Source organism: Corylus avellana, chromosome 7, assembly GCF_965113065.1.
Source record: "Corylus avellana chromosome 7, dhCorAvel1.hap1.2, whole genome shotgun sequence".
Classification (NCBI taxonomy): Eukaryota; Viridiplantae; Streptophyta; class Magnoliopsida; order Fagales; family Betulaceae; genus Corylus; species Corylus avellana.
This window is the reverse complement of record NC_142496.1, coordinates 9,598,898-9,611,801: the sequence shown is the minus strand read 5'-3', so window position 1 is coordinate 9,611,801 and position 12,904 is coordinate 9,598,898. Positions and strand designations below refer to the sequence as shown.

The window sequence follows — 12,904 nt, the reverse complement described above, 5'->3', positions numbered from 1 at the left end:
ACTTTTTTAGGCATTTATTTTTTTAGGTGCTGTAGTTTTGCTGTTAAATCTCCCAACGTCTGGGATTATACAGAAAACAAAGAAAAAGAAAACAAAGGCTGTGATTTCATGGAACGGTTCCTTCTCTCACGCTTCTTCTCCTTCTTCTTCCTTTCTCTCTCTAAACCCATTCTTCTTCTTCTTCCTTTCTCTTCTTGTTTTTGTTTAATCTGAGAAGTAATCAAGACAATTTCTAACCAAACTGAGTATTTTCATGGAATTTCTCTAACCTTCTTCTCCCTCTTCTCCTCAAAACCCATCTTTCTCTCTTAAACCTCTTCCTTTCTCTCTCTCTACCCACCTGGGTTGGTGTTCTTGCAATTCATGACGAAGAACATGTTGAATGTGGAGAAAAAACTGGACCTCAAAACTGGGTTCAATTTAAGAACAACCCAAATCTTCAAGAACACCAACCCAAGCGGTCAGTAGAGAAAAAACCCAAGAAAATTCAAGCCACGACCAAAAAAAAAAAAATCAAGCCACAAACTTCTCAAGAAAACCAACACCTTCTTTCCTCCCAAACCAAAAGAAAATAACCAATTAAACTCCCCTATTGATTAGCCTAGGCATAAAAAATAACCAAAATAAAAACAAGAAAGAGAAAGGAAGAAGAAGAAGAATGGGTTTAGAGAGAGAGAAAGGAAGAAGGAGAAGCTGATGCAGTCGAAGGAGAATGGGTTTAGAGAGAGAAAGGAAGAAGGAGAAGCTAATGCAGTCGAAGAAGAATGGGTTTAGAGAGAGAAAGGAAGAAGGAGAGCTGATGCAGTTAGAGAAGAATGGGCTTAGAGAGAGAAAGGAAGAAGGAGAAGCTGATGTAGTCGGAGAAGAATGGGTTTAGAGAGAGAAAGGAAGAAGGAGAAGCTGATGTCGGAGAAGAATGGGTTTAGAGAGAGAAAGGAAGAAGGAGAAGTTGATGCAGTCGGAGAAGAATGGGTTTAGAGAGAGAAAGGAAGAAGGAGAAGCTGATGCAGTCAGTTAAAAGGGGGCAATATGGTAAAAAGGGTGACACATTTTGAGGTTGAAAAATCTGATGCAGTCGGTCAACGGTCAATGATAAACAGTGTCTGGGCCATTGCCTTTGCCAAACAGACCCTAGAAGTGTGGGCCACCCAAAATCGAACTTGGTCGGGCTGCTAGTGAATAGACGATATGTGTATCATATTCGGAGCACCGATATTGTATTACAGATCCCTCGGGACAGCACCAACTCTACCAAGATGGAGTTAAAGGCTTGGATAGAACATATGGAGTTGAACTATGACATGATTCTTTTATCATAACATGTATGATATCTATATTGCATTCATGATCATATTATCAAATGATGGGTTGTGATCTCGTATTGCTGTATATGATTTATAAACAACTGAATTCACTATGTAATTGTGGTGACCCTCCTTATAACACGACTAATTTTTTTTTTTTGAAAACATAACGTGAATGAAACTAGTTGTCATAGTGGCATAGCAATACCGCAATACGCCATTAATCCATGTATTAACCTAATAGATAATATAAACATGTCTCATAGTGATACATACATCATAAACTAGGATTTATCAGTCAATATCATTGCAGTGGAAAACATACTAACATGAGAGTATAATACCACACACACAAAGCTAATATGAACATCTACATGAAATAAGATTTACAAAATGTAATGAACTACATATAAAATAATAATTATACAAAACTGTCACATGCGACACGAAGCCATATACAAAATATACATTGTCTAGTCATATACATGAGTGCACTAAACAAGATGGATAACTACTAGTCCGACACAAAAACATTCAGCACGCTATGGCCTCAATCATTATAGTAGCTTAAGTACCGAATCCTCATTTAATGCCTCAAAACTTGCATCAACAACATCATCTATGCGGTCGTAGGTTTGACCACAACTGCATAACGAATTAATGAGTCCATGGTCTCAGTAAGTATAGAAAGTACTGAGTTTTTACAATGAGCCAACATTTCACAACTACGTAAATTTATAATAACTGCTACTAGCATCTCAAAAATATTTTGTAGTTGATAAAGTAAACACTGTAGTCTCGAAAGCATTTTGAAAACATATTAGTTAGTTATGAATGTAAATGTAAGCTCTGATTTCCCGCTTGAAAACATACACATACATACCCATCTAATTCATACGTAGTTATATATTATATAACTTATAGCTGTACTCGTAGGCATGCATTCACTATATTGGGTGAACATAAGCTTACATGCATATCAAAGCAATAAAACATATAATGAAAGTCATCATGTGCAATTTAGTTGTAATGTTATACATATGCTATGTTTTATTCAGTCACAAATGCATACTGATACATCTAGCATAAAAATCTCATATTGCTTTAAAGTATCATAAAGTATCATATACAATCAAGCCATAACAATATACATATGATTTGTTCTATTCAGTCACATAGCAGCCCTCGGCCTCTCACGCTTTGTATGTATGTCTCTGATTCTCTTCGGTATGGTGCTGAGTTGGGAAAGAAATATGTTGGGTGAAGGAGCAAGAAAGGTTTCGGTGAAGAAGAGAAATAAATGTTATGGGTGATGAAAGAGGAGAAAGGAATGTTTCGTGAAAAAGAGGAGAAACAATAAAATAGAAAAAGTAACATTGCTTTAATACTAGAATACTCATTCAGTGAGCTACAGTAACAATCTAGATGTAAAAGTTTACTTTGACAACATTTTCATTTTATAGTATCAGTTGGAGAAGAAAAATAACCCATAATGGGCCATTTAGAACATCCGCTGGAGATGCTCTAAGAGAAGTTTGCCAAAAGAGGGGTAAAAAATGTTGGTTTTGATTTCAGGGGTCATGATTTAACTCAAGAGAAAAACTTTGATAATTTTTTGGTTAGATAGTGCTTTGCTTTTAACAAAAACACACTTTCTAGGTTTTCATCTATCTGCTTTCCCAATTGATTCCCTCATATTCGTTCAAGATCTTGTTGAAAAAACTAATGAAGTTTTTTCGACAAGATGAAAGTTTTTTCAACAAGATGAAAGTCGCTTGAAGGAGGAATCGAAATGGTAACTCCACGCATACCGAGTGTTGAAGCAAAATAAATGCTACAAATTCAAAATGGGTGTTGAATATAATTGCGCATTTTGTTGTAGTGATGTTCAGATAACCTAAATGAATTAAAACCTTTGAGATTTGATATGTGACTTTAATGGCGCATTAATCTCCTCCTTGAGCAATTTTTGAAAATTGAGGCTAGTAATTGTTAGTGTAAAACGGCCTTAAACCATCATTGTTGTGAAATGACAGAAATTTCCTCCAAATCAGTTTAAAGAAAATTTCTTTCAACCTAGTCTAACAAGTGTCAAGTGTCATCTTTACATATTTTCTTTAATATTTTGACAGTCATTTATTGTCATTTTACTAATTTAGGGGATCCAAATCCTCTCCAGTCCAAAATGGACCAGAGAGTATCCCGTTCATGGCTAGAATTTCTAGGGCCACAACTGGGACACATATTCCACTAATTAAAAATAATATTAAAATATTATTTAGAATTAAAAAAAAAAAATAAATAAATAATGGGGTAGCTAACCACCCCATATTGGCTATAGGGGATAGCCGACCACCCCATTTTTGCACTAGGAGCCAACCCTAATGGAAAAAATAAAATAATAAAAAAATTACTGAGTTTGCCTTTGAGAGTGGTTTCGCCGCCCACAAGGGCCATGAGGTGGCTTCGGCCGCCCCAGACCGGCCGGTCTGGGGTATCCAAAGCCACCCCTAGGACAGAAATGGGGTGGCCGGCCGCCCCCTATGGCCAAGATGGCCACCCCATTATTTTTATTATTATTATTTTTTCTAATTCTAAATAATATTTTATTATTATTTTTAATTAGTGGGACACGTGTCCCATTTGTAGCCCTACAATTTATGAGAAAAATTTATAGCCACGAACTTAATACTCTCTAGTCTAAAATGGACTGAAGAGAGTTCGGATTCTAATTTAGGAACTCAAACATTAATTTTTAAAAAACAAAAAAATGTTAAATAATACTTGTTACTTACTAGAGTGGGTTAAAAGAAGTTTGGAGGAAATCTGTGTCCGTTGTAAAAACCTCTAAAAATTTGTCATTGAAACTGTTATTGTGCGTAGGCAGCATGCAGTACAATTTTCATAGAAATTACGGGAATTAACTGACATATGTTGTTAAATCACTATTACTTATATTTTTCTCCTCGTTGGTCCAAAACAAAATACTTTGTACAATAAACAAAAGTGTACAGACATCTTCAAATACACAATATAATATATAACTACTCTCCCGTCTCAATTTACTTATGTTATTTATCTTTTGGACGTTACAAACTAAATTTTTACTTTTCTAAAAATACAAATTATTTACTCTGGTATTTCTTAAACTACCCTCACCCTTTTGAAAGAAAAGAAAAGAAAAGAAAAAACAAAATTCTTCTTAAAAATCATGCACTCTAAGATACAAGTACAACGAATGACATTTTAGAAACCTTGTTTTTTCTTTTAAGCTTTTACTTTTCATTTAAAACTAGACAATCATTTTGAGACTGGGGGAGCATATAAGATATTCACAAAAGAGGATGCAAATGTTGAACAGGGTACGTACAAAAAGGAAACCCCATAATAAGCACACTATCCCTCCCATCAAACGAAGTGGAGACTCTTAGATCTTCGTGACCTGATGCAATCGGATCGCGCCCACCCGATTTTCTGGTTCACATTGTCGTATACGACCAGTTGCCCGCGCATTGAGACGTCTGCAGAGGCCATATTAGTTAGTGAACAATTGGCAAGGGGAAAGGGGGAAGTTTGGGGGGTGCTAAACCAACCAGAAAACAGAGAATTCTGTAGTAACACCTTTATCCAATAAAAAAAATTGAATCTGACAAATTATTAAGACCTTAGAGAATATAACTCAGAAGACCCAGGCTTGGTTTTCATGCGTTAGACAGAACATACCTCCAAGTATAATTGTTGATCCATCATGTACTTTGCTTCCATCAAGGATACCCAGGCACACATTGCCTTTGTTCTACAAAATTAGGAGTCTTGTTTATCAAATACTTGAACACTGTAGAATAAAATCTGATGTAAAAGGACTAAAAATACTTACATTAATGATCAAGTAGCTCTCTGGAGGAATTTGAAACTTTGTGGAAACAATCCACCATTTGCTCCCAAACTGAAGGGTTAAAGTCTTAAAGAAATGCTGAACATCCATCACAGATCTGCAAACATATGGGTGTGGCTTTTATAACTTAGCATCCATCTTGATTGAGAAAGCCTCCAAAGTAAGGTGCAATTGAGGCAAGAGAATACTAATATTAACCATATGTTTTGCATGATATCAGGCTTGTTTCACATGAGGTAACAGAGAGAAAGGGGAATGAGTGGATGCAGTTCAAAGTTACAACGAACCTAAGCTATACGTTGAGGCCATTTTCTCGTCTACAAATGGAGGGAATAGCTTATGGACAAGTAACTCCACGCAGACACCTTTCCCCTTTTTTTCTTAATAAAATCGAGGAAACTTATTCCAATCATTTTAATTTAAGTAATGGCCTTTTTCTTACATCACATCAGCTGCTCAATTGTCAGATTTCAGTTGGAAGTTCATATTTTTGTCAAATTTCTACATGATTTTCTGTTAATCAAATAATCAATGCAATCTTTGTCTATAATCTTCCAAAATATTCCAAATTTGAGAAACAAGACAGCCAATATATTAGCAGTATTCCCCTGTTCAGGGAAACAAAAAGTAAAAAGTATATTTAGTTACTATGAGACAAAAGAAAAAAGATTGGGATAGGGAGTGAGATGAGAGATAGCTTTGAAAAAAGTGCCTCCCAGTCTGCCCAAAAAAGTGTCTAAACTGATAGTAATAATAATGATAATGATAATAATAAGATATGTACGAGTTATCAAAAAGTATTATTATTATTTACTTCCATCAACTCCCAACCGAAATTTTTCTGTAACATAATATACAAAACATCATACAACTCGGTGCTAAATCGTTCAGTGAAAAAACTAAAAGACTCATCATTTTAAAATTGATACCCTATAGGGCATCAATATTTAATCCTAATAAGTGAAGTAGCAGCCCAGGAAATAAAAACATAAAAAATTCAAGTACCCAACAAGTTTTACAAACCAACCATTATGGCAACTCCCCCCTCCCTCCATATGCCTTGGCATTACAAAACCAAAACCCTTCTAGGCTACAAAAATCAAACCCAAAGAGTGAAAAGTTTTAGGGTTAAATATACTTTAGCCATCTCACTTACCAACCATTTTTTATAAAGCCTCACGCACTTACAAGCCGATATCTTTAATGTCCAAAAACTGACGGATGGGTGTAGATTGCATCAAATTGAAAGTTTGGGGGGTGAAATTGAGACATTTTGAAATTTGGGGGAGTCTTTTCAAATTGCGTGGTAGTTCAGGAGTCCTTTGTAAAGTTTCTCTTATAATTTTTTATTGATTAATAATTTTAAGGGATAAATTTGGTTTTTTAAGTGTCAAACAAGGGTATTTTTGGAATACTTTGGTTAAATATGATTTTTCCATCCAAACAGATGGTCAACGCTAATGGAGGGTCTTAATTACAACAAAATAGTAGTTTGATGAACCTAAGTGTCAAAACTGTCCATTCATGGTGCTTTATCAAAAACAGATGTTAGTTGAAGGGATTAAAATATATTTAACCCAAAGTTTTAATATTAAAGCAGCTGACTATTTTCTAGCAATAATGCAAAAGCCCTCACAAGAAAATACTTTGGAAGGTGTTGGCAACAAATGCACCTTTTTGACATTTTCTGATGGTTTTGTTACAAAAGTAGTGGGTATTTAGTATATTTTCTCAATTTTAATGGAATCTGCATTCATGGTGAAGGATTTGGGGAAATTTTATTTAACCCCCCTGAACTTTTATCATTTTAAACTCTCAATTTAGTAGTGTATTGAACTTCCAGTTTTTTGCAATGCCACCCCTCCATTCGGATTTTCTGTTAAATCCTGTCAAAATTCCCAAAATACCTCTATTTTTTTATTATAAAAAATAAAACAAAAAATTGCAAAGATCCGGGTATTGGTTAGGATTTAACGAAATTTGTAAAAATACCTAAGCACGAATCTTTGCAATTTTTTTTTTTATAAAAAATGAGTATTTTGAAAATTTTGACAAGATTTAATAGAAAATCCTAATGGAGGGAAGACATTGCAAAAAATTGAAAGTTCGATACCCTAAATTGAAAATTTTTGAACTTTAGGGGGGTAATTTCAAAACGCATGGAAGTTCAAGAGGGTTTTGTGAAGTTTCCCCAAAAGAATTTAACAGAGTACTAGTAGTGGTGATGGTGGTGGTGAAGACATAGTGGTGTGCTAGCAATTGTGCAGATGCTAGCGATGAAAAAGGTGTGAGAACATTGAAGTTGATGCCGCCATCAATTCAAATGGTTGTGGTGTAGGCTGAGAACAGTGGAACTTGGAAGAGATGGCTAAGGTGGAGTAAAGAAAATTTCAATGTTACATCTATTTTATCATAAGTTGGTTATATTGGTGACAGCAGTGTAGAGAAAAGTAGAACTTCACTTTGAGTGCTTTTTTTCTTTCTTTTTTTAATTTCAGTAAATGCGTATGTTCTTTCCTTTTAAATTATTCAGATATGCACAACAAATGCACTTTTTCTTCTTCTCAATTTTAATGGAAGGAACCAACATAAAGTTAGAGTCTTTGATAAATTGGTTAAGAGAATGCCAAAAAGATAAATTAAGCTATAGAGAAAATAATTAAGCTTGACCAGGTGCAGCCCAATCAACCACACTTGCTGTCGTACCTGATTGGGAATTTAGCTCGCCAACAAACAGGCAATGTTGGATCTGATGTATCTTGGATGAGTCCTAACCCATTAACTTCTTCAAGCTGCATCAATGGGTAACAAGTAATCAGTACTGTCAGTGGAGTTGTCACGTAATAAGAAATTCTAGATCTTCCCAGGAGGCTGTGGATAAAACACTTACAGAAGCAACTAAATCAGAATATGCTTGTTGCGTAAAATATGTAAAAGAACTGCCACTATCAAAAACTACACGTCCTGCTCTTCTGTCTGTCACACCTAATTTGAGAAGCCTGCTTCCGTAATTCATTCTCACAATCTCTGTATGATAAGAATCTCTGAATAGGAAAGCATGGAAGAAGAGAAAATCAAAAGTGATGCAGAATAAGATTGCATGGTAAGGCATAGAAGGTATTTAGGAAAATAAGAAGAAGAATCGTTCATATTTTAAAGATCTAAGAGGCATGTTTATAAAGATTGTCACAAATTACAGGGGTAAATCTCATAACTGCATTAGAGTTTCAAAAAATTGGTCAATACAGGATTGAGCTAACAAATCATATTAACACTAGCGTAGATGAACTTTTGCCCTGACACTAGACTCAGAACATTATATCTTCTATTATATTGCATTTACATCACAGGAATAAAACATTTCTTTTCCAGCTAAAGCACAAGATATAAAAAAAATAAAAATAAAAAATAAAAAAAGAACAATCAGTCATATATTATAAATATAATATTGGAACTGAAGACAATGGAAAATCAACATTTATTAGAAAAAAAAAAAAAAAATTGAATGTCAAATATATTCTAGGGAAAACTACATTTACCCCTTCTAACTACCATCATTTTTGCATCGCCCCCTGGCCACCCTGCCCCCTGGCCACCCTTCCCCCTTCCCGCGATCTACATTGGAGTTGCAATGTCCCCTTTTACAACCGAAAATGACAAAGATTCCCTTCATAAGCCAGTTTTTATCCTTCTTTTTTTTTTTTGTCATTTTGAGTCACGAAAGGGAGACATTGCAAAAATGATGGTAGTTAAAGAGGGGTAAATATAGTTAACCCTAAATTCTATTAGTGATAGAAAGAAGCGAGGAATGGGGAAGAGATGTTTACTTACATGGAAGGGCTATTAAGCATAGGGACCCATGACATACCCCACTGCGGTACAATATCATCACCTAAGAACATATATCCACCACCTGCATCAGCGGTAAGACAATGACCAACCACATTGTTAATGATTCCCTTGCTTGCCAACTGGGAAGGTAGGCTAACTTTAGCTCTGCTTAACGCCAGGATTCCATCAGTCTTTGCCAGTGTATTTAAAAGTAATCCTTGCTGATCATATGCACACCTTACAGACAAAAAACAAATGCATAAATCAGCATTTTGGTGTTAAATTAAGCACTTCAAAGACTCATCAAAAAATTAAACACTTCTAAGGAAATTCAGAGTTTGGGGATGGGAGGGAGGAAAAATAGAAAAGCATTACCCAAAAGCAACATTTAAATTGGTCCATGATCCATTTGCCATCATTAGATGAAGCTCATCTCTAGCAAGAACCCCCATAGAGGAGCTTTTATCTGCATATTGAATCTCATAGTCACATTGTTGGCAACTTTCACAATATCCAGCCTCTTGATTTCTATTAACTTCCATGCACAAGAAGTCCTTGGAAGGTACTATGTTGCCTCTTGTTGGCTTGTACAAACCATTTGGTCCCTGCATTAACTATATCCATTAGAATAAAGATAACGTGTAGCTCAACAATTTAATTAAAGGTTGGGATATCATTATCTTTGATCGTCGGCTGATTTCTAAGATGGCATACTTGTTTAAGAGCCTTTTTTTTATTATTAATTTTTATTTTTTTTTATTTTTATTTTTTATTTTTATGCCAAACAGTTAAAAAGAGTTGTAAAGATAATTCCCTCAAGTCAGATCCAGGGTTGATTGAAAACTTCCAAACTTGTTCTTTAACCTCCCAACCGATAACCAAATAAAATTAACAAAAGAAAAGAAAAGAAAAAAAAAGAGTCCTGTATTAAGACATGCAAGAAGAAGAAATTATTTACCACAGTGCATCAAAATGGAATTACAACCTAAAATCCCACAAGATAAGAGCAGGGAGAAGGAGATAATGTTAAAAGAAGCAGCATATGTATCATATATTGATTTATTCACTTAATACAAAGCATTTTTCAGAAAAGACATGCAAGATTAATGTAACAAATTCCAATTATCTATTGACCATCGATTAGATATGAATGAAAACCGGGGGATACAGTAGACACATACAAAAGAAGTTTGGAAAACCCATTAACTGAATAACCAATCCTAATTAGGCATTACCTTAGCGCAGCTAGTGCAAGGAGCATCACACTGTATCCACGTTAAGTCACTCCCCGTATCCATGTCAAGAAAATAACGCTTTGGAGGACTACCAACAAGTATGTATGTGTAGTACAATCTGTATGTATAAGAAAATTTTTGTTTGCATCAGGAGCAGCATGACCACATACTATACGGCAATTGAAGTCAAGAGTCATGATGACAAGGCTGTGATGAGTTATCCAGCAACAATGGCTTGTTTAAGTTTGAAGGAGAGGAACACTTATGAACTCCCCCACCCATTTCATAATCAGTGGATTATGAACTCCCCAAGTACTCATGCACTAAATCATATTTCTCATCAGTTTCGGATCAAGGACTGCAATACCCCAGAAGGCCAAATCCCACTTTTGGTGGGTAGATTGTGAAAGCATTGCATGGGTACTAAATTCTACATTAGTAAATTGAGCTTTATAAGTGATTTTGGAGAGCTTCACTGGTTCTTTTGAAGATCATTTGGTTCATAACTACTGGTTTCGAAGACAATGGGATGTAGCTTGCCACACAAAAACAAGAGATAAAAGTCAATTGTTATATAACGTAGTTTTCCAATGATTCCTTTTTAGCTCTATTTACTTTATTCCCCAAAAAAGCACTTTTCCCTCCATGACTCATAATATAATTTTAAAGGCAGTAATTAAAGAAAGCAACAAGATCCATCCATACCCATCTGGATATATATTGCCTCTGACAGGTAAAATGGAAGTGGAATCAACTTTTGCCTTGGAAGCAAAAAATTTCTTGTGGGATTCCCTCGCATCCTCAATTGGAGAAACCATATCCCCTTTATCAATACCCACAAGCCTCCCCAACTTCAGCTTCACATTTATCTGTGGAGTCCCCGATTTTGGGTACAAAGGAAAGATAAACGACGTGCGTCCATGATCATCTTCTGAGCGGCGGGATTCTCGGAGGGGCTGAGAAGATACAGAACTATAAAGGGCAAGAGCAAAAAGAGAGATACCCAGAAAGCCCAAGAGCTTTCTTGGGGTAACAAGGAAGGCTCCGCTGATCGAGAATGAAAGTTGACTCGGAGGGTTTGCAGGTGGGAGAGGAGCGCGTTGTGGGTGGTTGTTTTGATGGTTTTGTTCTTGGTGATGGGTTTGGGATTGGGGAGCGTTGGAGAAAGTGAAGGCAGTGATGGTTTTGCCAAGTGAGGGGTTGTCTGGTGGTGGAAGAGTGATTATGACAACCCCTTTAATTGGTTGGGGTGCCTCATCAGAATCCATGGCTAAAGAAGAAGCTAAGGATCAGGAGGGAGTGTGAGAGAGTTCGTACAAGTAGAGGCAGGAGAGGACTCAAGGTTGTTCTCCTATTCTTTTTCGATCTCCATAGTACCCGAGCTTGCCTCAAAGACTAGACTCTCTCTCTCTCTCTCTCAGTCAGTCAATGGCTCCAATGCATAGGAGCTAGAAGACTTTGGGGTAAACGGGGAAGGATCCAGGAACCTGTCAAGCGCAAGGAAACCGCCAAGTACGCAAAAGAGATAAAGCTGTATAGGGTAGAGCTATGCTATAAAAGCCTATAAGCTTCAATTTTCTTGATTATTCGCCAAATTTTAAAATTATTATTGAATTTAAAAGGATTATTATTAAATTCTAATATATTAGTAATTTAAAAAATTATATTACATTTGAGATGACTTGATTTTTATGTTACAATTATAAGAGTAAATTGAAACTGCTAAATAAATATTACCGAATAATTATGGAATAAAAATATAATTTTTAACATTGTTTGTAGGCAAAAAGATATCAAGTATTACTATTCTTCACCCTAATTTGTTTATCATTCATTTCATGCGTTAGAAATTACATATTTTAAGGTGTTTATTTGAATTTTGTAAGTGATTGAAATGAGAAATTACTTAAAACACACTAGCATTTTAAGTAGTTTGTTTTTTGATTTTTTTTAAGTGATTTTGATCAGAAACTATTTAAAGTATAGAATGATGCAATAGGACAAAAATTTTCTTTATTTCAAATAAAATGAATAGTGTCTATTTCATCGTTAGGATTTAAAGTTAATATAAAACTTTCAATTCCACCCTTTAATTCAAGTCTTCTATAATTAAAACAATAAAACTATATGGAAGTCCTGCCACTAAAATTACTAGGGAGATAATTTTTTGGTTGGCATAAAAATGACTTGTCAATTTTGAAACTTTTGTTTATACTTTTTAAGTGAATTGGAAATGTTAATTAATAAAAAAAAAAAAAAAACAAAGATCTCTCACTCCATCTGCGTTGAGTTCATTCTAAATTTTCAGCCAATGACCCCATTGACCCATATTCCGTTTTTTACTCTGTTCTCAATTTCTCTGTCGCAGTCAATTTATTTATTTATTTTTGTTGAACAAAGACGCAAGGAATTTATTTATTTATTTAGTCCTTGACATAATTCTGTTTTTTAATGTGTTTTAAAGGAGTAAAAATGTCAGCGAGGGCATGGTTGCTCAGTTAGCTACTTCCTGAGCTGCACCCCTTCAGATTGGCCTTTTTGCCCTTTAAGGGGATACCAAGTTGTGTAAAATTCATTTTAAATTTCCAGCCAATGAGGATTGCCCAAATTATCTGATGTAAGAAGAATCGGGCATTTTA

The 12,904-nt window shown here is 35.1% G+C and overlaps 1 protein-coding gene across 1 annotated transcript; it reads right to left on the bottom strand.

The window, feature by feature from the left end:
- Positions 1 to 4,317: 4,317 nt before the first annotated feature.
- LOC132184979 (Eukaryotic aspartyl protease family protein) lies at positions 4,318 to 11,773 on the bottom strand. The gene is made up of 9 exons (XM_059598785.2): positions 10,971 to 11,773; positions 10,266 to 10,383; positions 9,406 to 9,635; positions 9,031 to 9,267; positions 8,090 to 8,243; positions 7,906 to 7,991; positions 5,182 to 5,296; positions 5,028 to 5,100; positions 4,318 to 4,825 (listed from the first exon to the last, which is right to left on the bottom strand). The coding sequence occupies exons 1-9, from the start codon at positions 11,531 to 11,533 to the stop codon at positions 4,713 to 4,715; spliced, it is 1,689 nt and encodes a 562-aa protein (XP_059454768.2). The 5' UTR covers positions 11,534 to 11,773; the 3' UTR covers positions 4,318 to 4,712.
- Between the last annotated feature and the right edge of the window lie 1,131 nt (positions 11,774 to 12,904).

Coding starts and splice junctions, on each gene's coding strand:
- LOC132184979 (XM_059598785.2), bottom strand. CDS start 11,533: ATGGATTCTGATGAGGCACCCCAACCAATTAAAGGGGTTGTCATAATC. Junction 9,636..10,265: donor CTTGCACTAGCTGCGCTAAG/GTAATGCCTAAT, acceptor TAGTTAATGCAG/GGACCAAATGGTTTGTACAA. Junction 8,244..9,030: donor ATGCTTAATAGCCCTTCCAT/GTAAGTAAACAT, acceptor TTTCCTATTCAG/AGATTCTTATCATACAGAGA.